Raw genomic sequence first — 27,475 nt, forward strand, 5'->3', positions numbered from 1 at the left:
TGGCTCTGATAATACCATCATGTTTTATATCATTTGATATTTAATTCCATGAGGAATGCAATGAAACAAACCGCGATGAAGTAACTCTATTCCAGTGCTACTGTGGGTCGGGACCCACTAGGTGGGTTGCAAGCCAATTTCAGGTGGGTCCCTATTCATTTCAATATAATATTTTTCATATATTAGACTTGATGCTACCATGCTATGTGACGGCATTTGGGGAAATGTTACACATCTGTACTTTTAACAGGCTACTATGTATATTCTTTTAACAATGATAGAAATGGGCCTTAATCCTGGGTAGGACTGCAGCCTAGGATTGTTAAAAATTTTCCTGCTTGATGATGTCACTTCCGGTCATGACATCATTTTTGGTGGGTCCTGACAGATTCTCATTCTAAAAAGTGGGTCCCAGTGCTAAATGTGTGAGAACCACTGCTCTATTGTATCAAAAGTTATAGACAAAATAAACAAAAAACAGTGGGGGCAGGGCAGTGGTGCATCACCACCATGGGTGCGACACGCTAGCCTCCTGTACCAGGTGATGCAAACCCTAGTTATGGCACTAGCCCAGGGGTCGGCAATCTTAAGCACGTAAAGAGCCATTTGGACCCGTTTTCCGGAAAAAAGGAAACCTTGGGAGCCACAAAACCCTTTTGACATCTAAAATGAAGATAACACTGCATATATAGTTTGCGCTCCCCTCTTATAGGTCCCAGTTATATAATACACTCCCCTCTTAGAGGTCCCACTAAAAATCAGGTCCAGACCCACAGTTGGAGAACAACAGTTTTAGATTGTGCACAGGTGAACTGCTTGTGAAGGATACTGTCATTCTTTACTGTCATTTACTTCTGTACTTCTGTAAATGCCTTTCCACAAATACTACCTCTGAACAAGACCACTTAGTACTACTTAACACTGTTCACAAAAGTGCTCCTGAACAAACAAGCTAAGAGTTCAAAACTGCATAAAATAAAAGGCATACTAACAGTGATTACTTCACAACCATGAAATATGCTTTGGTGCTACATATACAGTATGTTACACATACAGTATACAAACATATACAGAATACCATCTGGTGCAGGGGTCTCCAAACCCCTTTCAAGTTTCCAAGTGAAGGAAATGGAGCAGTGAGAGTGTGAGTGAGTGACGGGGGTGCTGAGTGGGGAGTTTGAAGGCTGTAATACTGTGCACACTTTCCTGGGAGCAAGCACAATGGGACTTACTTCTGAGGAGACATGCACAGGATTGTGCTCTGAGCTTGGGAGGAGGAGAGAGCAGCTGCATTCAATTGCTTGCTTCTGCCTTGGCTCCCTGGGGTCAGGGCTGCTTGTGGGAAGGGGGGTCATCAGGGTGTTCAATGGGACTTACTTCTGAGGAGACACACACAGGATTGTGCTCTGAGCTTGGGAGGAGGACAGAGCAGCTGTGCTCAATTGCTTGCTTCTGCCTTGGCTCCCTGGGGTCAGGGCTGCTTGTGGGAAGGGTGTTCAATGGGACTTACTTCTGAGGAGACACGCACAGGCTCGGGCTGCGGCTCCAGCAGGAGGGAACGTGCGGCGGCGGCAGGGGCTCGCTCTCGGCGGAGGAGCTGCTCTGCCAGCCGTTCGCGCCCTCTCCTATGGGGCGCAGCCGCAGCCCATATGCTTGGGCTGGTGAGCGGCGTGCGTCGCGGGAGGGGCGAGCCCCTCCCCCGGGACGGGTTGGCCCCGCACAGAGCCGCAGCCGAAGGCTCAGAGCCGCTTGCGGCTCCAGAATGGCAGGTTGCCAACCCCAGCACTAGCCCATGGATCTGATGGCCACACTTTCCCACCCCTCCAGAACACAAAGAGGCAAGGAAAAACATAGAATGCTTATGCCAGGTTGTGGGACAAGACCTGGTAGATCAAATCCACTGCCACCAGCCGAAGAGACTCAGTTCCCAGAGGGGTTCCTTGGGCAAAACCCCTCCCCAAGAATGCTTTGCAGGGTTGTTAAAATGCCCTTACTCTGCCAGTAATACCCTCCCTGCAGAGCAGGGACGTTGACAAATCCATGGATCCAGAACAGGCAGAGTTTTTGAACAAAAAACATTAATTAACAATATTCCTAAACAATACACAGGCTTGGTAGCTTGCAGGTCAGTGTTGGAATCAGCTCTGCAGGAAGCCTCACCCGCAAGCCCTGCTGGGCTCTAGACGGAGAACTCTGATGAAGACTTGGCCTGGCCCGAGCTGAAGGAACTGAGAGCTTCAAACGGTGGCAGGGGGAGGCCAAACCAAAACAAACATAAGCTAATGCTTAGCTATCTATATGTGGTCCCTCTCTGCATACCTCGGGGGGGGGGGCTCTTCCCAGCAGCCTTCCACTCTGGTCCTCAGAGAGTGGGCTCCACCCTTCTTGCTTGGTCTGCAGCATTCAGGATAAAGAGAGAAAATCTCATCAGGCCTGGGTGCTCTTCCTTCTGGCTCTGCCTCCCTGGCTCTCCAAATTGGCCAGCTCCCTCTGAAACCTGAGGTACCTCAGAAATGGAGGAAAACCGGAGGGAAAATGTGAAGCACCTCAGAATCCCCCCCCCCCCAGTGAAATACAGATGTTAACCATTTCATCACAGCTTTGGAATTTGATTTCACCGGACACAGTAAACGTAGCGCATGGATTTGATGGCCACACTCTCCCACCCCCCTCCAGACATCACTTTATCAGATCTGGGTAAGGGGGGGTGGAACTAATACCCAGGACAAGGCACAAAACACAAGGAGGCATAAATTAATGCACTTGGCACAATCAGTGATGTGCTTTCATCACGCTTGCTTCCCTCCTCCCCTCATGGAAAGGACTCAAGCAGAGGAACCAAGCACCCAAGCAGCTGCTGCAGCAGGTTCCTCCCTCGCTCAGAGCTTGAAGTCAGCCAGCATTCCAGAAGCCAACAAGCTTCCTATGAAGCCTCATATCCAACCAGTCCCTCCTCATTCCAACTCCATTCTGGAGCATAATTCGTACCCCACTTGGCTTCTCCCCCCCCCCACACCCCCTCCAAACTCTCTGAATCAATGCTACTGATTTTTTACCTGGAGCTCAAAGTCACCAGCGAGCCTCCTCTCCGCAGGTGACCGACCCCCCCATTGCGCTGGCTGCTGAAGCCCCACCCTCTGTGGCTGCACTCCTGGCTCCCACAAGATCAAGGGCCAGTGTGAGCCCGGTGGCCTGCTCTCAACCACACTCAGCACATGCTCCTAGTGTTGCAGTGAGGCCCTGGCTGCCAGGTGGTCCCGCTCTCGCTGCAGAGCTGACGCAGGCAGTCCCATCGTCCAGGCAGCAGGGCTAAAGTGAAGGAATAGCTGGTCCCATGTTTGCGCAAGGCCTTTTACAGGTCTTGAGCTATTGCAAGACCTTCACTCATTCATACAAGTTCCACCTCTAATATACTCAGTTATGTAAATTTATGTAAATTTAAAATGTAAATTAATTTTTTTTTCCTGGTCCCCAACACAGTGTCTGAGAGATGACATGGCCCTCCTGCCAAAAAGTTTGGACACCCCGACACAGAGCAATCATTGACTTGACACAGCTTGGCAGTAGCATACGAATGTCTTTAGGCATCCGGGGCCCATACATTTTTAGCACTCTCCCCATGACAAAATTATTTTCAGGAATAGTCATTATATGAAATGAATAACAATAATGGCCAAAGAAGAAGTGCAGACAGTGAGCATTTTCTTTTATTGAACTCATATATAGTTTCACAAATGTAGTGAATATTAGAGATCATAACCCAAAACAAAACAGGGAAAGAATTCCCATCATGATAATATGCAGTGGGCTTGTGGTCTATCAAACATACAAAAGTGGTTTTGTTGCAATATAGAAGGCAAAACATATGTACATTTATATCTAGCTTTCTGAAATGCTTGCAACAAGCTATGTATTCCCAGTGTAATTCACTTTTAGGGCGCAATCCTATCCTGCACTGGAACAGGCAAGCCAAGAGGCTTGCGCTGTATCCAGTGCAGGATAAGTGCCCAAAGCAGCTCAGCCAGAGGTACGCCACTCTTGCAACGATGGGTCTCCTTGGACTTGCGCCACCTCCTGAGGTGGCACAAGTCTGAGGAGAGCAGAGCGGCTTGAAGCCTCTCTGAGCTCCCTGAAAACGGGGGTTGGGATCCGGCATAACTGCCGGGTCCCAGTCCTGCCTCCTGTTCCCTGCCCACCTCCTCCTTGCTCACCCCAGAGTCTTGCATTGGCGAACGCAAGACATGGAGCCTCCATCAGTGTGGATGCTTATTCCAGCCTCCGCAGACTGGCATGGCTCTGCGCGCCAGCCTTGCCAACTCACAAGGAGGTGCAAACATGCCTTACGGCACGTTTGCAACCCTCCCAGTCCAGTGCAAGTGACTTGCGCCAGCCCAAATGCAGCTCAGGATTGCACTGCATGTTGCATAAGGGAGTTGTATTTTCCTTTTCTGGTTTTTGGCTATAACATATGATAGAATAGAGATATTTCAATGAGATTTGTTTCATTGCATTCTGCATGAAATTACGCATCAAAGGATGGTGGTATTATTCAAAAGTACCAAGATTTTAAAAATTGGGAGGCAACCTCTATTACCCCCCTACAGCTTGGCACCCAGGGCCGACAGCCACCCTCCCCATTTGTATGGCACTGCAGTATGGAAATTCATCTTCTGTTTTTTTACTCTTCCAGGAAAATTGACTGCCTGCTTCTCATCTTTGCATCCTACACAAGGCCAGATATTTTATAACAAGCTAGAAACTAAGGTCTAAAGGAAATATTTGCAAATTTGGCTTTTCACAAACTGAATGGAGGAAGTTCCAGAGCAACTGAGGATTCTATTCGCGAGGGACAGTGCTATAGAAGAACTGGAAGGAATCACCAAAGCCATCTGCCAGGAGCATCTTTTGGAGCAAAGTGAGAGAAGTAGGATCTCCAAAGGTGGTCTAGGTGTGGCAGGACCAGGAGCGTGGAGTCACTATTGCCCAGAAAGTCCTCTGAAAGAAAAGGAGAGGGGAAAGTGAAGCCAGAGAGAATCAGTGAGAGGAAAAATTCCTGTGGGACAAAGGCTGTAGGAAGTCATGTTTATCAACTATCCCTCGGGTTAGAGATAACCCAAGGACTAGGCCCAGAGACCAACTAGGCAGCAGGCTTCAAAAGACAGTGAAGGGCCCATCTCCTCCAAAGCACCACCAGGAGTACTGAAGGTCAAACACAATGCGAATGAAATTCAGTTTGCACACCCAGCCTCTGCTAGGTTAAGAGAGCCTGCTGTGAGTGCCTGACCTCAAAAGGACTTTCAAAACCAGGGGCATGGAAAACAAGTCTAATGAGGAAGGGTTGAGATAACTTGGTAGGTCTAGCCTGGAGAAGAAAATGTGGAAGGGTGACATGATAGCACCCTTCAAATACCTGCAGGGCTTGTCACGTGGAAGAGGGTAAAGATTTGTTCTCTGTGGCCCAGAGAGCAACTAGACTCAATAGGCTTAGGCTGTGGGACTGGAGATTTAAGTTGGATATCATGAAGAAATTCTGAATGGTAAGAGCAGTTCTGCAGTGCAGCTGATTATCATGGGAAATGGTGGGTTCTCCTTTGCTGGAGGCCTTCAGGTAGAGGCTTGACAGGCACTTTTTGGAGCGGCTCCAGAGGGGCTTTTCCTGTGCCTAGCAGGGTGCTGGGCTAGATAGCTGTGAAGTCCCCTTCAACCATATCGTTTTATGATTCTCACCTCCTGGAGTGGACAGTGGACTTGAGCATACCACTCTTGGCTGTACAAGCAAACCTGGATTCCTTGACCCACAAGGAGGAGTGTCCAAAACAGCACATTCCAGACAGGGCTTGTTCGCTTATCAGGGATGAAGAAGTTAAGGATCACTGGAGAGACAAATTAAAAATGATAGATTAGCTGTGTATGGTCCAGATGATGCTCAACCAAAAGAACTTCTTACTTATCCATTTCCAAGAGCCTGCCTTCCAGAACAGCAACCCAATCCACCTTCCTTCATGGAGGAACAGCAGTTTCCATTCATGTAGGAATTTCTACTCTCACAGAGAACTAATTTATGGGTTCCTTCCCATCACAAAAACTGGTGGCAGAGGAAAGAAACCCAAATCAGGCTTATGTACATAGGATTGTACATATGTAGTGCTCATGTTGCATGTTATTTTGTTTGAGGGGTGCACACTCACTCTGCCACAAGGTCTGTTCTTTCAGGGCTGAGCCAAGAGCCATGCTACAGGTCAGAGCCAAGAGGGTCACAACAGAGCAAGCAACAATTCCATTGCCCAGGCAAAGTCCCAATGGAAAAATACCCCTCCTGCTGACAACAGCCAATGACCAGCCTGCATGGATGTGGGTAGTGATGCTCCAGTGCTTGGGAACCCCAATTCACATGGAGAGAGGCATAGAAGTGGGGTGTGTGAAAGAACCACACTGTGCCCATTCTCTCTAGTTTGATCCTATAGATGGTGAATAAGCAGGAGAAGGCAACTGTCCAAAAATGGAAAGGCATATATAACTTGGCAAGGCATCTGCTGATTACAGGGAAAGGATATGCTGTTACATGCCACAGAGGAAGGAATCAAATGCCTTTTTATTTGAACATCAATCATATAACGTCATCCCTGAAGGTATACCTTAAAATTCTCCATCAACTGTCTTGAGATGTGATTCAATCTATAGCCTTCATGACTCATCACTCTGGGCAACCATGCACAGAGCCACAGATTCATGGATCTAGCTCCGCAACTCATGACAGATCTTCAGCTGGTGTGAACCAGGCCACAGTACAGGCCATTTTGCTGCCTATCCAGCATCTCATAAAAGTAAAGAGGTGACTGGTGTGGTTATGGCTGGTTGCGTTTAGATTTTAAAAATTGTTTTATTGTGTGCTTTTATGAAGATGTGAAGAGCTTGTGTATTTGGAGAGGTGGAGTAGAGATCACTCAGGCAGTGACAAAAACGGGAGACAATTTGGTTGCTGTAATGAATGTCAACCCCCAGCACTGACCTCCGAAGATGGCAAGGAGTATGAACGAGACTGGATAGAAGAAGCCTAAGCTCAAGGCATAGGCATACTCATGGACAACAGCTGAAGCGAAGAAGACAGACATCATAGCTACAACCCGGGCCTTGCCTTGGAGGAGCTAGAAGGCAAAAAGCAAAGGTGAGTTACAGGCTTTGCTCCAAAGTGCCTGTCCACTCTAGTGTTTAAAGAGTGTTTAGAGTTTAAAGAGAATTCACAGTTGGGTCTTCAGGTTTAGCCCCAAGGTGACAGCTTGCATTCTGAACCTATAGATCCAAATGTTGAATCAGGCTATGCTCTTGCCTGACCTCTCACTGGTCAGGTGGACTCTGCCTTTTAATAAAGTTTAGAGGAACATAATGGTTTGTTGTTTTTGTTGTGGAGAATATTTATATACTGCTTTTCAACCACAAGGTTCCCAAAGCAGTTTATCGAGAAAACCAAGTAACTAAATGGCTCCCTGCCCCAAATGGGCTCACAATCTAAAAAGATGAAGACCTTCAGCAAAAAGCCACTAGAAAAGATACTGTGCTGGGCTTACGTGTCAGCAGTAGGTGCAGAGCTTATGTCTGGTGTGGTGTAAGAGAAAACAGTCAAAACAGATAAGAAGGCTCCTTACAAGGGGCTCATTTGAGAGTGAGAGCTATGCAGGCTGGGGCTGCATAACAGAAGCCCTGTCAGGCGGGGGGGATTCAGCACTCAGGGCCTCATGCTGACTGTCCATATCTGTGGTTTACCCATGCCTGACCTACCCACAGGAGGTCCTGATAGATGTAGTAGTAGAGCCAGTCATGCACAATCACATTCCATGTCCGGAAGTATGAGGAGAATGCTGTGGAATTCCACCAGTCCTAGAGAAAGAAGAAAGAGAAACAGTGGTGAGCTTGGACAGGGGATGAACCACACTTGCACAAAATACCAGGCCCAACTCGCTCCCTACTTGGTATCCTGTAACAAGCAAGAGAGGCTCTTTATTTTTGAGTGCTGTATGGCCACTAGTACTTTCCGCCCAGTCCCTATAGCCAGTTCCATCAGAGCATGGTTTGTGCCAAGGGGAAACCACTTTTGACACCAGGAAGGAATTCTGCAGTGGGATTAAGACCTGTCACCCTCATCTCTTTAAGGAGGCTGAAATCATGAGCTGCATCCCCTGGTGCTGTGTTCATTCTCTGCAACTCAATGTGCAATGTTCCTTTGCAAAAACCTACAGTGGGACATCTGCCTAGACCTCCCACAGCTTTATTCCTTCCCAGTACTCTGCTCCAGAACAGCAGTGAAATTCAAAGTGTTGCACCTGATGTGTCTTTCATTGGCAAAACATGCAGGACTGTATGGGATTGTAGTTCAGTAGTTTTACATGCTGCAGGTTCTAGTTTCCATCTCTGACATCCCAGGTAGGTGAAAGACCCCTGTCTGAAACTCTGGACAACAGCTGCCACTCAGTTCAGACAATATGGAGTGAAATGGACCAAGGGTCTGACAAACTTTTATGGGCCCTGGGTGCCAGATGGCCACTGGGTCCACCTAAAATGAACAGCAAAGATACAACCCCATCCTTTCCCTGCCCTCTCCCCCAACCCCACACATTACCATGTAGAAGGCGCGGTCGGCAAAACGCAGCATCTCGGCAAAGGCATTAAGCCAGCAGTGCATGAAGAAAAAATGAGACAGCAGCAGCAGAAATGTCCCTGGGGGGGAGATGAAGGAGGTTAATATAGGGAGGGGGAAACATCAAATCTGCCAAGAACTTGCTAGGGTGCAATGTCGGTAAACTCCAGCCCTCGGTTTGGCAGATACCTGGCATCAGCACCAAGCTGCACACAGAGCTAAGAGCATAATATGCCCATGTTATCTGTAGTTTGATCTATAAATAGAACCTGGAAATGGGTATAAAATGTGGTGTGGGGGATGGAGTAGGAATTTAGTACTTTGTCCTTGTCCTGGTTTGGATGCTGATTACAGGCTCACCCTCTGCGCTATTGTTAGTGAAAAAACACCTCCTATTGTCTGAAAACAGAATACCGAACATAAGAGCAGCCCCGCTAGATCAGGCCATAGGCCCATCTAGTCCAGCTTCCTGTATCTCACATTGACCCACCAAACGCCCCAGGGAGCACACCTGATAACAAGAGACCTGCATCCTGGTGCCCTCCCTTGCATCTGACATAGCCCACTTCTAAAATCAGGAGGTTGCACATAAACATCATGTCTTGTAACCCGTAACCTGAATCTTGTAACCTGTACTATATGGATCAGGAGTTGGACAGCAAAATCTTAAAGGAGCCACTGCCGCCAAGTGCAGCGATGACACTGCCAGGTGCAGTGATGCCAAAGTGGCTACTGTGGCATCCTGCGACAAAAAGTCCCCTTCCTCTGAGGTGCTGCCTGCTGCTGCCCAAAGCATGGAGGATGCAGTGGCAGCCATTTTCAGTGCCGCCACAGCCCTGCACCCTGGGCAGCTAAGGATTGGGCTGCCCATAAGGCAGTTCTTATTTCATTATGCTGTTTCAGGACTAGAGAAAGATTTTCTTCCAGGTCATATAGCCGTAGGTCTTGGAGATTTCCTGCCCCTGTAGTTATGAGGCTTGGCTTATATGCTTGAATTAACTAGGGCGACTTGTTCTGCAAGCACCTTTCCTGTGGTGTGCCTGCTTTTATGGAGTGTTACAGCTTGGTTTTTCTAGGTTGATCTGCATGAGATCAGGGCCTCCTGCCTTGGGGCAGGGGTAGACCAATATGACCAAAAGGGATTCTAGTTGGGATTCAATGAAGGATCCTAGTTGGAAACTAGAGGGAGATAATTTCAGATTTATGCAAGTAAAATTGAAAACTCTGCAATATATTGCTGCTCTGTTCAAAGGTGGGTGAAGAGCTACAGTCAAATACACAACACAAGTAAATAGGGTGTATACAGAGCACTGCTGTGTGAACTCCATCCTAATAATACATGAATCAAAATTCTGTGCCAACACAATCCTAAATCCTGTGACCATAAACATTAAGAAAAATAAATTGTATGATTTCTCTCATTTTGCATACTTTATTTATTTTTCTGTTATCCGTGACATTCAATAGAAGGAGCGAACGAGATGCTGGGGGAGGGAGTCCACTGAGGAGAATTAAGAGGAAGAAGGATGCTTGGGAAATATGGTTGATGGGACCTCTGGAACGTCCCACTCAAAAATAAACCATAATGGATTCAAGTTCCTTTTATTCCATCCCACAACTCATTTCACCATGCAAACTAGACCACTCTGCCCATATACCTGGCAATATGGCATTGAAGATTGAGAGCACCAGGGTTTTGAGGCTGAAAGGCTGCTTGCTCATATTGCTGAACAAAGGAATGCAGAGACACTTCATGATAAAGTTTAAGTAAACCACGCAACCAAGGAACTGCAAAATAGAGAAGGGGAAAATAAACATCCCGCCCAATGCAGTGGGTATGTCTTCGGTTCATGGCCTGTCCCTTAGTATCTTCCTCATCCACAGAGAGGCCAGGCATGAATTATCCTCCTCCTAAAACACCAGTCTGCATCTCTCACCTGAGCAAAGTTCTTGATGACATACCTCCAGCGCACATAGGGTGTTCTGCAAGGAAAGCAGCAGCCATTGGGTGGGTGCACAGGATAGATTCTTACACTGTATCTATTTGGGAACCCTATGGACCCACTTCTCATGCCCCTTTCCTGTCCTACAGGATAATTGCACTAGAGGTGGGGATAAAGGAAGTCTCCAAAGAATGAACAGGGGTGCAGCGAAGACTCACCTTGGGTAACTCTCCCTGTAGATCAATGTGGGGCAGAAGAGAAAATACAGGTAAGTTGAGAATTCAGGTGGATGCACCTTCCCTGGAAGATAAAAATCAAAGAAGCAGCTGAGAGCACTGAGACATGAGTTTGTGCTGCACTCTGAACAGTGGCATAATTCCCCAGCCCCATGCCCTGGAGCAAAGGCTTGCGATGGTGTCCCGCTGCAGTATGCCCCCGCGAACATATCCACACCCCCTTAACTTAAGTTTATGGAGCCTCGCACGACCACAGGATTCCTCAGGGAAGCTTCCCGAGGCTTCCCCGACACTTTAAACTATGCTTTTGGAAAAAAGGAAGCACCGTTTCCAACCCTGTCAGGAGCCTCAAAGTGGTTTCTATGGGGTCCTAAAGGCACACGCAAGGGGCATTTGCCCCATCAAATGAATGGGTGGTCCACCACTGACTCTGAGAAAAGAGATTCACTAGATATGAGCACACAGCAATATTGTGTGTAGGTTCAGGCAGCACCTTGGACCCTGGCACCCAAAAGTTTCAAAATTCTTTGTATGCTGTGAGCTAAGCAGGACAGGGATGGAACTGAATAAAGAATGCCATGGCCCAATCTGTACTGAACACTCCTCACCAAAACTTTAGGTAGAAAAAAAACCCAAAACATGCCAGGTACATTGATAAGATTGAGTTAATGTGTAATTTGGCCCCAAGAGAAATAATGCACTTATTGAAAAAACAGTGTATCAATTCAGTTTGTACTGAAATATGTTACCTTTTCTTGTGCTTTGTACAAGATTGGGAAGCAAAGGAGGCATTTGTTTCTGATAGCCATTCATGGGGCTGACCCATCCATGAGGCTGAGCACCCAATTCTATGCATGTCTACTCAAAAGTAAGTTCCATTCGAGTCAGTGGGGTTACTCCCAGGAAAGTATGGATAGGACTGGGCTGTGAGGCACTTAGTCCACAGAGCAGGTTGGTGGGGAGTGCACAGCTCTGTCCACCTACTCCTTGGACTGAGAAATGAAGAAGTGGGTGGAGCAGAAGAGGAGGTGTGAAGGAGAGTGTCTCCAATGCCCTTCACTCCCTATTTCTTGTTCTGCGCCAACCTTCTTTTCCAGAGAGTGGGAAATGCTGGCACATCACCTTGTAAGCAGGGGCAGTGTTTGACACATTCCTCACACATTGGGAAGTCTTGAGCAGAAGAGTAAAGAGTGGGAAGCAGGATCTGTAAGCACTGAAAATCGGATAGAGCAGTGGTTCTCACACATTTAGCACAGGGATTCACCCACTTTCAAGAATGAGAATCTGTCAGGACCCACTGGAAGTGATATCGTGACCAGAAGTGACATCATCAAGCAGGAAAATTTTTAACAATCCTAGGCTGCAATCCTACCCCTTACCCAGGGATAAGTCCCATTGACTATCATTGTTAAAAGGATATACACAGTAGCTGTTAGAAGTACAGGTCTGTAACATTTCCCCAAATACAGTCACATACCATGGTAGCATCAAGTCTCATATATTAAAAATAAAATATTGAAATGAATGGGGACCCACCTAAAATTGGCTTGCGACCCACTTAGTGGGTCCCAACCCACAGCTTAAGAAACACTGAGATAGAGCATTGCACCAGTGCTTACAATCATGGAAAGAGCCATGTAGAAGGGTTCAAAACAAAACTCACCATCTTTTGACCTGGCATATAAGATAGGAGGCATAGACTCCCGTAGAAATGAGTGGCTTTTCATCATGAAACGAAACTAAAAGGGGAAGGAAAACAAGTATTGATGCAAGATGAAAATAAAACTTCTTATTTGGCACTTGTGATCTTGAACTGGGATTTGGGCAGAGGAACTCAGATATCACGCTCTATCATGGTACCTTGTTAGTGGAGAGAGTTGTTGGCCTGCATTTTGCTGCAAATGACTACAGCAGTGGTTCCAAACCTTTAGGAGACCACAGACCACTGAGGCAAAAATGGGAACTGTCATGGATCACATGCAACCCACCTCCCCAGCACACAAAAAATACATTTAAATTTGTAATACAGGCGGTCTTCATTATCCACGGGCGTTCCAGACCCCAAAAGATAAGGAAAACTATGGGAATTTGAAACCTGCATCTCCCCCCCAGCTCAACTGCAGCTGAGCTCCAGTTAGTTCAATGGCTCTTCTGAAGCCCGCAGAGGCTACAAGCATCCACTGGCAGCCTCTGTGGGTTTCAAAATGAAGCCCGGAATTGTTTAAAGGTGACTTCTGGTTTTTGGTAAAAACAGGAGGTTCCTTTAAATGAATCTGGGCTTCATTCTGAAGCCCACAAAGGCTGCGGGCACATACACATGGCCACTGCGGGCTTCAAAAGAGCCTCCAGAAGTGAGAGCAGCACAACTTCCCTTTCCTCCAGAGGCTCCAGGTTTGCCCACAACACAGGTTACATGGGCCACCTGTAATTAGAAGATTTATTATTTATAGAGAAGATTTGAAGTTTGCTGCTTTTGCTGCCAACTGCAGGCAGTCCATTCTCTGCCCACACTGATAGTCCATGGGGGACTGCTTGCTCAGTGAGACACTGGGAGTGATCAAAAACCATTTTTTCCCCTGAGATCTCGCAGACCACTTTCAGGGTCTCGCTGACCACTTGTGGTCCTCGGACTATGGGTTGGTAACCAGTGGACTACTACCGCAGCAGTAGCATAGCTACCAGCAGTAGCATAACTAGAAGGGGGTCACAGCACTATATTCTGCAGGCAGAGGCACACGCCAGGCAGGATGTCACTCCCCCTCCCCTTCTGAGCAATTCCAGGGGCTAGAGCAAAACAGAGGGCATGCCTTTGTTTTGCTTTAGCTGCCTGGAATAACTTCAAAGGGGCCGCTTGCACAACACATTCAGATGCCTGCAAAACTTAGCGCTGTGCCCCCCTCTAGCTATGCTACTGGTTACCAGCTTGGCAGAGATCAGGATTCAAAGAGATTCCACCTGGTCCTATAAAGTTGCTTTTTGGCTTCCCAGCAACTTGTTGCTCGGGCTGGACTGGGCTGCTCCCAAAATATCAGTCTCCGCTTAGGCACTTGCCAGATGCCCATCTGCTTGACTACTTGCCCATTTCTGGGTTGACCTCATTGGCACATTGTTGCCTCATTGGCACCTTGTTCCTTCCAGGCTATGACACCATCCAACAATCCAAACATCGGGTGTCATGGCAATGCTGGAACAGCAAGGACAACTCATCAATGCAGTCTGGGAAACCTCTGTTTTCACTCCAGCTGCCACAGTACTACCAGCATGGAGCACATACAGAAAAAAGGACTGTGCCCTCTGCCATGCTGCAAGAGACTGGATCCTGTTTAGGTTCACTGATGATGCATGTGTGCTTCCCCAGCCGATCATCAATCAGCAGGAGAATGGCAATATTAAGGTGTTTTGCTTAATACACAAAATACATTCTGATTGAACAATTTGGGCCACCTCTGTGCTGAATCTGGATTTTGTTTTAGTAGATCTCCAAGTATAGCTATTTTTTGGACACGTGGATATACCATGTCAAAAGAAAACTCGACAGATCTGATTTGGTTCTCCCTTAAGATCATGCCCCTCCCCCACCCAAACTGCTTAGGAACTTCTTTCCCACACAATGAGCTATGTTAGTGGTCCAGGACGGTCAAGGTGCTGCACCTGTTCAAGGATGACAATCAAACGGGAGGCAGGTCCCAGGTGGTAGTGGCCCATAGCATAGATGGGGTAGAAGCCCAACATAACAGCATGGCAGACCAGCAGAACAACAACTGTGGTGGCTGTGAAGAGCCTAGGGTGTACTGCAGTCCTCAAGGCGCTGGCCCACATCTGCAGGAACTTGTACGGCACAAGCAAGGTATAGAGGAACATGCAGAGCCAAGTAAAGAGTGCCCTGGGCAGATTCCCAAAAGCAAAGATGAAGAGCTCGAAGTCCAGGACAAGCCTGTGAAGAAATAAAAACAGCCATGAAGAAAAATAGACAATATCAGCATCATCAAAGCAAGGGGATATCCATGGACCATCAACAGTGGACTGTAAAGTTCTGGAGGTCTTGCATTGGGGATACCTATATGTTTTCCACATATATTATTCTCCAGGGGTCCACTTCTGTATATGTTTGGGATGGAAACACTGATGTAAAAGAAACTGTTTATTTTTCTTTCAAAACTCTATACTGCAGGAAATTCATCACCCCAGAAATGCACTTTGCCCATTCTGTGTCCCCTGCCATTTTTTTTCCTGGTGCACTCACCAATTGCCTTCACTTGTGCTTTTTCAGGAGTGCAGGATACTACTGACACTGTGTCATCAGCACACTATTGAAACAAAATACTACAGTGGGCAGGAAAAGAGGGCAAGAGGCTAGATAACAAGGTGGGAAGAATGGGAGGTGATTTCCATGCCCCTTAGTGCTTAAAAAGAAACAACCCAAACCTCTCTTTAGTGTTGCAAGCCTATTTCTGTGCCACCCAAGATCGGAAAGTCTCCCAGCCCCCAGCTCCACATCTGAATCATACCATCCTTCATCAATGGAATCCACCATGATTGCGCTGAGAGCAAACACACAAAGCAGGGCCACAAACATGTGGTAGATGGAACGGAAATGATTTATTTCCAGTAGCTCACTGAGAGAAAAGAAGAAGAAAGAAACAGGGATGGCATCATGTAAGTTGTAAGACAGGGCTGGATGGCAAGCTGGATCTGGTCATAGAGCAATTGTATGTAATCTCTAGAAGGCATTGCATGCAATATTTGAGGGGGAGGGGTGATGGGAAATCTCTTTAATCGGTTTGAAATAAAGATATTCTATGCTTTATTTCAATCAGATTTTAAAAAGAGATAATTTTTAATGTGTAAACTGTAAATGTGCACATAATATAATATACACAGTGAACTTAATATACAACATGTATACAGTGGCGTAGCTAAGCGGGTGCAGGGGGTACCAGATGCACAGGGCTACAGCTGTTGGGGGGCAACATCAGGTGCTGGGGGCAACAATGCCTGCTTGTGACTTGGACTACAGGGGTAACAGTTGTTCAGTTATTGCCGCGTGCAACCAAGTGTAAGTTGTGCACGCAGCAACAGGCTACACTGTTGCCCCCCCTCCAGCAGCCTCCAGCAACTTGGAGGGAGCAGGGAAGCCCCTCAGAGGGGGGGTCGGGGAAGCCCAACCCGGCCTGCCCTTGATTGGGTGGGAAGGGAAAGTGAAGGGGGTGTGAGGCAGACTGCCCATCTGTCTGTCCACCTACCCGCCTTTGACAGAGCTGGGAAGGAGGTAGAGGTGGTGACAGCAGGCAGACGCTGAGCAGGGAAGGTTCCCGGCAAGAAGAACCAGCTTTGCTTTGCCCCAGACCTTGGCGAGGCTGGGAAAGACCTTCACGGGCCACTTCAGTGCTGGTGTCGCAGCTCTTCCACCCGAGAACCTACAGCTGCCCCACTGAGTCCTGCGGGTGCTGAGGTGAGGGAGCTTCCTTGGCAGGGCTGCCAACCGCCTCTACCTCGCTCCTTGCAGCAGTGGGAGGGAAGGAGGAGGAAGTACATTGCCACCGCCACCTCCTGCATGAACTGAGTCACTCCTAGGCACATCTACATCTACTCTAGCCCATTGTAGTCAATGGAGCTTACTCCCAGGTAAACATAGATAGGATTGCAGCCTCAGTTGGTCAGGGGCGGCTTCCTCCTGCCTGTTTGCCCCAAGTCGTCTCCCCCCAGCCCTGCGAGCCAGCAAGTGGGGAGCGGCATCACCACAGCCTCCTCTCCCCCCTCCCCCGGGAAGCAGTTGCAGGACTCAAGCTCTGCCCACCAAAAAAAATGGTCGCCTGGTGCAGGGGGGCATGCTCCGACCTCCCCTCACATACGCACCCCTCAGACAGAGCCCCATGCTAGGCATGCCTACTCAGAGCCCCCAGTCCTCCCCCCCAGCCACTGTGAGCCAGTGAGCGGGCTGGCTGCTTGTCCACAGCCTCCTCTTCCCCCCCCCCGTGAGGCAGCTGTGGGGCTCGAGCTGTGCCTGCCAAACAAAACGGTCACCTGGCACGGGGGGGCATGCCCTGACTTCTCCTCACATGCACGTGGGGCTTGTCTCAGACAGACAGTTGAGTGCTGCGGGGAGGTGCTGGTGCTTGGGGGACAAGGCACATTTTTTATTTTTTTTTAAAAAGTGAGTATGAAATTAAAACCCAGAAAAGACATCACGGGCATCATTTTGAGCTCTGCACCGGGCAACAGGATTGTTAGCTATGCCACTGTATATATTATATGTTGCTACGTGGCACCAACATCATTCTAAAACATGACTTTGGGGGGAAAAATTTGGTTTGGGTGGCAAAATACATAACCTAGATTATTCTGCCTCCCAGAATGCATCTTTCTTGCCATACCATCCACCTTTCCTGTCATAGCTGGCAAGATAACCCAAGAAATACTCACTCAAGCAAAGATTGTCGGGCAATGAACACTTTCTTTTCCGGTTTTTCCCGCAACAGGCTGTTTTCTCTGCAAGGATCCAAAGAAGGTAATGATTAGTGTAAATTCTCAGACCTGGTTTGCTTCTGGGCAAGGGGCGAGCAGGAGCCAGAAAAAGAGTATCACAGAGATGCTGCAGCATCTTATCCCCTACTTAACAAGAAGATCACTTGCTCAATCAAGTGAGGAGCAACGTACAATCCCAGCCAGAAGTATCTTTTCATGTTTTTCAATAGCCCACTCGTCTTAAAATTCAGGATATGTAATCACATTTCCCTATCTTGTTCACTCTTGCAACAATTCAGTGAGGAAGGCTGCAGTTATTGTTTTCACTGCCTCTGCTCCTGTGCCTTTCACCAGTGGCGTAGCTAAAGCATCTGCTATAGGGGTCAAAGAAGATTTTGCATCCCTCACCCCATCAAAATTATTAAATAAATAAAACGTTTTTTGGTTGGCCATATCTTTTGATAGAATACAGATATTCCAACGTGGTTTGTTTCACTGCATTCTGCATTAATTTACCTTTCCAATGATATATGACATTTAGGTATTGATAGGATTTTTACACTGTTTTTCAAAAACCCAAAGTGGTGTACAACACAACACATACATCACCATTAAAACATCAAAATACAATAATAAAATGAAAATAAACATGATGGTATAATTCACACATATCAAGGTTTTCACAATACTGGCCACTAGTGACAAGCTCAGTTTGTTGCCACCATAAAGCTTGTTGACTGGTGCAACTGCCACCCTCTTAGCTATGCTACCGCCTTTCAAAATCGCCAGAATTAAGATAAGAAGATAAGAAGAGCTCTGCTGGATTAGACCAACCCAAGAGTCATCTGATTCAAACTGTAGCCACCCAGGTCCCTCCAGGAAACCTACAGAGTATTGAGAAAACAGGCTCTTTCCACACTTGCTCTCCAGGAACTGTTATTCAGAGACGCAGAGTCTTTGAAGATAGAGTTCCATTTATCCTCCATGAATTTATCTCTCCTTTAAAGCCATCTGAGCCAGTGGCCATTCACCACATATCATGGCACAAATTCAAAAAAAAATTTACAATGTTTGTGTGACAAAGTTCTTTCTCTTGATCCATCCAGAAACTTCCACCAATTAGGGCACAATCTATCCAACTTCCCAGCACTGATGCAGTTGCAGTGCAGCCCTGAGGTAAGGGAAAATATGTTCCCTTATCTTGAGGAGGCCTCCAGGATTGCCCCACCACCTCTCGATGCAGCAGATGCCCTGTTGGTATGGCTGCATCAACTTTGGAAAGTTGGATAGGATTGGGCCCTCTGTTTCATTGGATGACTCCTTAGTCCTAGTGTTGTGAGAGGCAGGAAGAAAAATTCTCTCCAATTTCTCCACATCATGCAGAATTTTATAATCATCTTCATGCCTCCATCCTTCACCTGCTTAAACTTAAAGGACCCTGCCAGGCAAAATGCTCCAGCCTCCTGATCATTTTGGTTGCTCCCCCCCCTTTGGCATCTTTCCAGTTCTATGATATCCTTTCTGAGATGGAACAAACACAGTATTCAAAATGTGGCTGCACCATAAACTTGTAAAAGTTTGTGTTACTAGATTTTTTTTTAATTTATGTTGTTATCCTGTGCTAAGCCTTTCCCATCACTTCATGTGTGAAAAGATCACCCTGCATTCTTGCCATATCTTCTCTCCTGTGTGACATCGTCTGTTACAAGAAAACTGCTAGGCCCATTCCTCCTACTAAGGGGGATGATTTGGGGCAGCAAGAGAGTTGTAAGCAAAACAGCTAGGAAGGTCTTTCACCTGCTTTGCATCTCTGCTGAGCCCTTCCTCAAAGCCTGGGGAAAGGAGTGTGCAGCTTCTTCCAAGGCTTTGTCAAGTAGATCATTGAGTTGTGAATGCATCTGTTCCAGTAGCTCTGACTTAATCACCTGCCAACAGAAAAGATTACCAATCCCTTTGAGAGCCCCTGACACAGACATTCCCAGAATGCATTTCAGTAGAAGACACATTCTTCTCATCTCAGCCTCTCTTTGTCTAGGTTGACCTACACATATTTATCAATAAATTGGAGACTTCCTGCTTAGAATGTCACTGGAGTGGGCAGGGGCCTGTCCTATAACCCCAGTGGCACCTGGAAGCCTTTCCATCCCCCTTTTTCAGAGCTTTCGGTCACAGGCACTGCTGAAAACTCCAGCTGGTTTTGTTTCCAGTGTATCCTCTCCACGCTTGCTCATTGTCTTAAGGGTGGAGGTACTGGATCAAAATAGATTATATGAAGGGAAGGACTGAGAGATAACAGTGGAGGACAAGTTCACACCTGACATGTCTCACCTAAGAACCATGATAGTGATGAAGCCTACCCCCACTATATAACACTTCCCCTCAGCCTGGAGACAATCATTTTTAAGAGAGCTGAAAAAGGCTGTGCAGGATGCATCAGTAACAGCCATGCTATTCTTCTGCAGCAAAAGCAACAAAGAACTTTGTAGCACTTTAAAACAACACCATTTATTTCAAGTGGATGCTTTTGTGCAGGGGTGCTCACACTTTTTTGGCTCGAGAGCTACTTTGAAACCCAGCAAGGCCCGGAGATCTACCAGAGTTTTTTTTACAATGTTTGTGCCATCATAACATATAACATTTATGTGTACAATGTATGTTGGTGTACCTTGAGCCCCACTGAGTATAACAGGACTTACTCCTGAGTAGACATGCCTAGGATTAGGCTGTGAGGCTGCAATCCTAGCCACACTTACCTGGGAGTAAGCCCCATTGAGTACAATGGGCCTTACTCCCGGCGTTTCCTCCCAGAGGCACCTGAAGGGGGGGGTCGGCACTCCGCGATCTACTCATTTTGCCTCGCGATCTACCGGTAGATCACGATCCACCTATTGAGCACCCCTGCTTTTGTGGATTACAATCTACTTCCTTGGTTACAACTTGCAAGGCAAAAGTAGTACATATCATGAGCACCAATACTTCTTTCAAACCAGCCTTCAAAAATGAAAAAAAAAATCCTTGGCCAAAATCTGTTTCCTGCCTCTGTATTGGTTTCATTCTTTTAGGCAGGGATGTAGTTCTTGTCCCAAGATGGTGCTGGTTGGCCACAATTTCATCTCTTGGGAAAGCTACTATGCGGAGGTCTGACCTCCAGCAGAATTACCAGGAGCACCTTTTTACAGGCAGGGCCAGCCCAGATCCTCCTGACTTCTGAAGCTTTATGCCAACTGCTGCCCATCCTTACATGGCAATTACCAGAATCTCCTCCTCCCACTCCCTGAAAGGAAGAGGGGGCAGAGTGGAAGAAAAAGTGTGACAGAGAAGGAGTGTGTCTCCTCCACAACATCTTTTCTGCTACATCTCCCTCTTGTTTTCCCTGTTCGGCCCGCGGCCAGCCTCTGATCCCCTGAGAGTCTCTGGCCCAGTTGACCAAACACAACTGGAGTTGTGCTTGTGGGGTGGGTGAATGGGGGTCCATTTAAGTTTGTGCTTTGGGCTGCACTGAGAAATCCTGGGCATTTGAGCCCATTTATTCATTCATCCAAGTTCCATCTCCAATGTATTTATTTAAATTTTATATTAAATTTTTTTTCCGGCCCTCGACACCATGCCAGATGTTTGATGTGGCCCTTCGGCCAAAATGTTTAGAGACCGCTGGTCTTAAGGATGGAGGAACTGGATCAAGATAGATTATATGAAGCGAAGGACTGAGAGATAACACTGGAGGGCAAATACACTCCTAACATGTCTCACCTAACAACCATGATAATGATGGAGCCTACCCTACAATTATGAATGGTATTTGAAAATTATGCAAAATGTGAACATTATAATAAAGTGTATTACAACCTTTTTTATTAAAAAAAATTACTACTACCATCCCCCCCCCCTCAAAAAGGATTATTCTCTTTCTGAGATGTGGCGACCAGAACTGGACACTGAAGATTCTCTTTAAAGAAGATCCATTAAACCCTCCAGCTCTCATCAGTCTCCTGACTCTGATGAAATCCACCATTGTTAGGGGAGAAAGGCAGGATAAAAATAAAGTTGTTATTGTTATTGTTGTTGTTGTTGTTGTTGTTATTATATTGTTACCTCCATCCATCTCTTCCATTGGATGAGCGCAGCCATGTGGTCCAGGTGTTTGGGCTCCCCTAGAAAAGTGAAGACAGCAGGTTCAAGAGCATGATTTGACATTGGGTGAAAGGACACTGGCAGTTCTATGCTAGAACTACATCTGGATGTGTCCCTGCTACTGCAGTGCATCAGTAAATAAGTGAATACAGTCGGATCCAGTAGTAGTTTCTCTGACATTTACAAAAGAATGCTTGACAGAGAAAGCATGGATTGTTCTTGGTGGAGCATAACTACTTCTGCTCTCCTGGGCAGAAACAGTGGGGCAGTGGGCATTACACACCTTCCAATAACTGACCAAAAATTCAGAGCTGAGAAAAGATCAATTACCAATCCAGTCTTGTTTAATGAACCCAATAGAACAGTTAAAGTATCACGGGGACAAAAAGTATCACAAAAACCAGCATTTCCTAACACTCACACACTTTCAGAAGCTATGGAGGGAGTTCTGGAGGAAGATCTGAAGAAGTCGCTTGCTCTAGCAAATGTCATGGTTCAGTGCACACAGGGAGTGCAAAATGGGTAATGCTAAACTCATAATTTCAATGTAAATAACCACCATTTAAAAAAAAAAGTTAATATGCATCTGCTACACAACACAGAATGCAAGGAACAGTTCAATTAAGCATAATGCTTAATAATTAAAATTAAAAAGTGCAGTCAAAGATGTACTGCCAACAAATTAACAATTACAACCTGTTCAATAATACTGATTTGAGACAATGCATACCGACAAGTTTTAACTTCCAGTAAAGAAGAAAAATTATATGTGTAAGTACAGATGGGGGGAACAGGTGGCTCCTTGGGAATGAAGTCCCCTCCCCTCCTGGTGGCATCTCTTGATCTGCTCCTCTTCAACCACGTGAGTTCCTTAGCTGATGGGAGGGCAGTGGAGGAAAGGGAGCTTTCCTCTTCCTTTTTAGCCCAGACTTCTTCTCATACAGAAACTGCACTAGGTTTCTGAATGGCTGCCACAGTGGCGTAGCTAGCACAGGGTGGGGGCAGTCTGCCCCGGATAACACCCTTTGGGGGGTGACACCACAAATGCCCCAACATCGCTAACATCACAGAGTTTTGGAATAACCCCATCATACTATATATTGTTGGATGTGGAATTTCCAGTGGAATGCCATGCAAAAAACTGGATTAAAATATCTCCTATACCTCAAAAGTTATGGCCAAAAAACTGGAAACAAAAAAAAATGCATGGAACCCTATGGAAAATGAAACTGAGCCATATCGCGCATTTACCCGTGAGTAGGCTAACTTGCTGTAGTTCTTCAGAAAGGGCAGACTGAGCGGAATCCAATGACACCAGAATGATTCCTGTCCAATGAATGCTGCCCCCAAAAAACACCCAAGAAGGAAGTCCCTCTCTCCAAGCAGGCAAATGTATTGAGCAATATGGAAAGCGAAAATAAGCAACATGGTCGTGTTTACTCACAAGTAAGCAAACGTGCCTTGGCTCCTGGTCAAGTTAGGCAAAGGGGAATGCAAGGCTAGCAGCATGGTCCCAATCTGATGAAAGTGGAGCTCAACAAATGCTCCAGAAGGCAGCACCCTCCCCCAAAGAATAAAACAGAGACTTGAGCTGGTAAGGTGGGCACTGGGGAGGGCTGAAAATCACACTGATTTATTTGTGGGGTGGTGTTATTGCAGGCAGCAACCCCCCCCCCCCAAAAAAAAAATAAAACAGAGGCTTGAGTTGGTAAGGTGGGCACTGGGGAGGGTTGAAAATCTCACTGATTTATTTGTGGGGGGGGGCTGTTATTGCAGGCAGGCTACAGAGAAAATTCACTTGATGAAACAAGGCTGGCTTCCCCTTATTTATCTGTTTTTCTTTAGTTTAATTAGTTATAATTATTTTATTTTGCTTGATGATGTCACTTCCAGCCATGACATCACTTCCGGGGGTCCTGGACAGATTGTCATTTTAAAAAGTGGGTCCCTGTGTTAAAAGTTTGAGAACCACTGCTTTAACTCAAAACAGGCCAATGAGTCATCCGGGGGGGTGATGACACCTTAGTGACCAATATTCTGGAAATCGTGGTTTTTAGGAATAATACCATCATGTTATCTACCATTCGATGCAGAATTTCTTCCATTGTTTGTGAGGAAATATTCACTGCATTTATTTTTCAGGCCATTATTATTATTCATACCATGTCATGAGTATTACTATCTGTCTCACCTACCTCACAGGGTTGTTGTGAGGACAAAATAAGGGGAGGAACCATGTACACCACCCTGAGTTCCTTAGGGGAAGGGTGGTATAAAAATGTGACTTAATTAATCAATATAATTAATAATTATTAATAATTAATTAATTATGTCGTATGGGGTGACCAAAATGTATGGGAGCCAGGTGTCAAATGACCTAGCTATGCCTCTGGCTGCCACCACTGGCTGTCCTCACACATTCCAACTCATGGCAGTGAATATCTCCTGCAAAGCAGCTGCTCTTGATCAGTGTGAGGGTTTTCTGATGAAAATGGTGCAGATGTGCAATGCACTGATCAGACTTTTTCTCATAGCACTAGGGCTTCCAGTTGAAATGGATGTATGTGAGGCATGGTGGTAGTCTCCCCAGTTGGTGACAGCCCTTCCTGCTGTGGTAACAGACAGCAGCCCATGATGTGGTCCTACTTACCCTGGCCATCCAACCTGTTGGAGATCTACTCTACCAATTCTCCTGCCTTGCAGAGAGCCTTGGGGTGCTTGTCGACAAGATGTCTCTGAAGCTCCTCTGGCAGAACTTACATAGATCACAACGTCATAATCAGAGCCAAAATGTCTTCCTTGATTTTAGCTCCTGCCCTGTCACCCACATCTCATAGCCTTGTTTCAACTGATAAGCTCCTTGGAAATATGTCTCATGGGGCTTCTGCCTCTGCTGGGAAGTGCTTGCAGAAGAGCTCTGGGGGCAGGCACAGACCCAATAGTTCATGGTACTTCTTTTCCTAGGGCTATGCCAACTCAGTTACAACATCCACTATCCTCTCCCCCCCCCATCCCCAGCCTCAGATGCTTTATTTTAGAAGTATTTCAGCAGTGGCTATAGACATTTTTATTCCAGTTGGCTTTTTAGGGTGGAGGGGGTGACCTGCTCATATTTTTTGTAGCTTTTGGTTTTTTATGGTTGCTTTAAGACTGCTGCTTTCATTCTGCTGTTTTATTGTTGGGGTGCTGTTTCAGCAGTTATATTGCTGTTTTAATCGGCTCAACCTTTCCAGAAGATTATGGGGCTACTGCTTTGCTCTTTTCTGTTTTCAAATTTTTGGATTAATTGTCCTAGATGCCCAATGCTTTCTACGTCCAAGACAATAGCACTTGCACAGAGCAGGGGGGTTGGATTAGAAGACCTCCAAAGATGACTTTCAGTTCTAATATTCTAGATTCTAGGTAAAGTATTTAAAATGCACACCTGCCACATACATCAAGGTTGACGTCATTTCTTGGCAATACCAACTCCTCCAACCTCTCTTGTTCTCATAGCTGGGCCAGCCAACCACCACCTGTTGCCAGTGGTGTAGGTAAGGGGGTGCAGGGGGTAGCAGTTGCACCGGGCATCAGGCTTTAGGGGGGTAAGAAGCTGAGCTTGACACTAGTGACCAAAACTGTGAAAATCTTGGTATGTATGAATAATACCATCATGTCATATACCATTGGAAAGGTAATTTAATGTGGAATGCAATGTAACAAACTGCATTGGAATATTTGTATTCTATCAAAAATTATGGCCAATTAAGCTGAAAATGAAAACACAAGTGCCTTATGGAACAAGGCACCTTGATTCAAAACTGACCTATGAGACTGATTGTTCTGAGAGCCAGTGACATATTTTCATGTTATTGACATGTTACAAAGATATGCTATCATGTAACAGCATGAAACCAATAAGGTGTCAATATGAGTCAGCTCTTGTTTCCATGTATCATAATACAGTTATCCCTGCTAACAGAGTAAAAGGCACTTTTTCAAGTGGTGCCCCTCTTATATTTAGCAAGGGGAGAATAACCATCCCTCTTCAACCCAGCACACTCGAACCTATCAGGGGTACACTTTTTATTTATTTCCTTAATTAATTTGATTTTGTCTGGGGGGGCTACAAATTTTCTTTGACCCCAGGAAGGAGATAGATGCCTTAGCTATGCCACTGACTGGTGGGCGGCAGCAGGTGGCAAGCTGCTATGGGGAAGAGGTGGGTTCCTCCCAATTTTCACTTTTAAAAAAGCTTGTTTGTGATGCCACCTCCAGTTGTGACATCACTTCTGAGGCAACATTTTGAGCTTGGCACCAGGCTACACAATCATAAGCTACACCACTGCCTGTTGTATTCCCCTAACCTCCATCCATCTCCACTTCTCAATCAATTGCTGTGATTACAGGTTACAGCTGCATCCCAGGCCCATTTTTTTAAAAATGAGTAAGCCTCTCTTCTACCACTAAGATCCTGTGCCTTTGCTTGTACAGCTTCTTCCTTGCCCCATTCTCTTTCAGTCTCTGTTCTCCTCCCTGCCACTACCATAACCCAGCAAAAGGTATATTTGCACCAAGGTAATATTAAGCAGAGATGCCCTCTTGAATCTGCTGCTGTAACTCAAGGGCTGTCCCAGTCCCTGTAAAATGCTGTTCCTAAGCAATCATCAGATAACCAGCTCTTTTACAGGGCGCCTTTGTGGTTCTGCTCATTTGCAGCAAAGCATTTCAGGCTTTCCTTACTGCACTTAGTAATGCCCTGGACCTGCCCCCGAGATGCCTCCTCACCGCTGGGCACTTGCTGCAGCCCCTCTTCATTCTTGGCTGGCTCCTTTAGTACTCTTTGCCTCTCACTTAGCTCCATGTCAGGATAACGTTTAGAACTTCACCAGCAAAGCTTTCATTTGGCAATCTGGCTTGCTCAGATGACTCCCTGAAATCTGAGTAAAGTCCCCATTTGGAATGTTGTTTTTGTCCTAATGGGTCATCAGGACAGAGACATTGGACCACAGGGCTGATCTTTGCCCTCTGGCAGAGAACCTCCAACCCTGGAAAGGCACAGTTCCCCCGCCCCCGAAATAAGTCTTGAACTGCACCAGATTCCCCTGCATCTTCTATTTATAATTAACCAAACACTCGCACAGGGCCAAACAATGTGATTAATGTCACATCTAGTTGGACCACCCTAAAAGTTTGCAAGAATAGGTCTTACCTACTCACAGAGGTGTCGTCACCCCCCCTCATGCTTCACCTCAGTTGTTCAGGATAGACCTTCCAGGACTGAGTGGCACCATTCTGGGGTGCTGTCCAGAGCCAGGGCTCTCCGGCCTGCACCCCACTCACCTGTCAGTCATTCCAAGTCCAGAAATGGGTGGCTGTCCCACCAGTCCCCTTCCCCAGCTGGAGGGCTTTGCAAGAAATGAAATCAGAGGGCTCAGGGATGCGACCCACTTTTGCCAACCCCCTGCTGGGAGAAGCAGGAGCTCCACAAGCACAACTTCACTTCTACTAGGGGGGGCCTCTTCAGAGCTCAAGGACAGCCAGTCAGGACAGGGGGGCGCTTCAGTGGGGCTTCTTGTTCCCCACTTGGGCAAAGATCCAAAGCCCCCCAGTGTCACCCCTTCCCCCAGTCAGCCTGCAGCCCCCGATGGTCCCCAGGGAGGCGCTGCTAGGTCCAGTGCGCACACCTGGCGCCGAGCCACCTACCATTCGAGCAGGGGGTCCCCATGCCTGCCAGGGTCGGGCTCCCGGCTCTGCCCTACGGGTACCGAGGCACCAGCAAGCAGCCCTCACTCCGCTCCTGCCCTGCCTTGCAGGATGAAGCCCCCTGGCCCTGAGGCTTCCCCTCTGCCGTCCCTCCTCTCCCTGCCTCTCTTGTCCCTTCCTTCGGCTCTCGCTCCATTCCTCGCCACTTGTCCCGTCCGTCCCGCCTTCTTGGCCATTCCCAGGCCCCTTTTAAGAGCCCAGCCCCCTACACTGCAGCCATTTACATCTAAGGGAGAGAGGTTGTGTTTCTGTGGAGCTCCTGGGGTGAGGCAGGAAAAAACACCTTTTTACCCCCCCCCCCAAATGGAGGGTATCTTAGATCA

The 27,475-nt window shown here is 46.8% G+C and overlaps 1 protein-coding gene across 1 annotated transcript; it reads right to left on the reverse strand.

The window, feature by feature from the left end:
* Positions 1-4,944: 4,944 nt before the first annotated feature.
* On the reverse strand, positions 4,945-26,250 carry LOC136638784 (sterol O-acyltransferase 2-like). The gene is made up of 13 exons (XM_066612813.1): positions 26,075-26,250; positions 17,235-17,300; positions 15,320-15,427; positions 14,463-14,745; positions 12,475-12,550; positions 10,794-10,875; positions 10,570-10,615; positions 10,291-10,420; positions 8,615-8,712; positions 7,777-7,875; positions 7,010-7,145; positions 5,728-5,873; positions 4,945-4,995 (listed from the first exon to the last, which is right to left on the reverse strand). The coding sequence occupies exons 1-13, from the start codon at positions 26,248-26,250 to the stop codon at positions 4,945-4,947; spliced, it is 1,497 nt and encodes a 498-aa protein (XP_066468910.1).
* Between the last annotated feature and the right edge of the window lie 1,225 nt (positions 26,251-27,475).

Source organism: Tiliqua scincoides, chromosome 2 (assembly GCF_035046505.1).
Source record: "Tiliqua scincoides isolate rTilSci1 chromosome 2, rTilSci1.hap2, whole genome shotgun sequence".
In the NCBI taxonomy this organism is placed as follows: Eukaryota; Metazoa; Chordata; class Lepidosauria; order Squamata; family Scincidae; genus Tiliqua; species Tiliqua scincoides.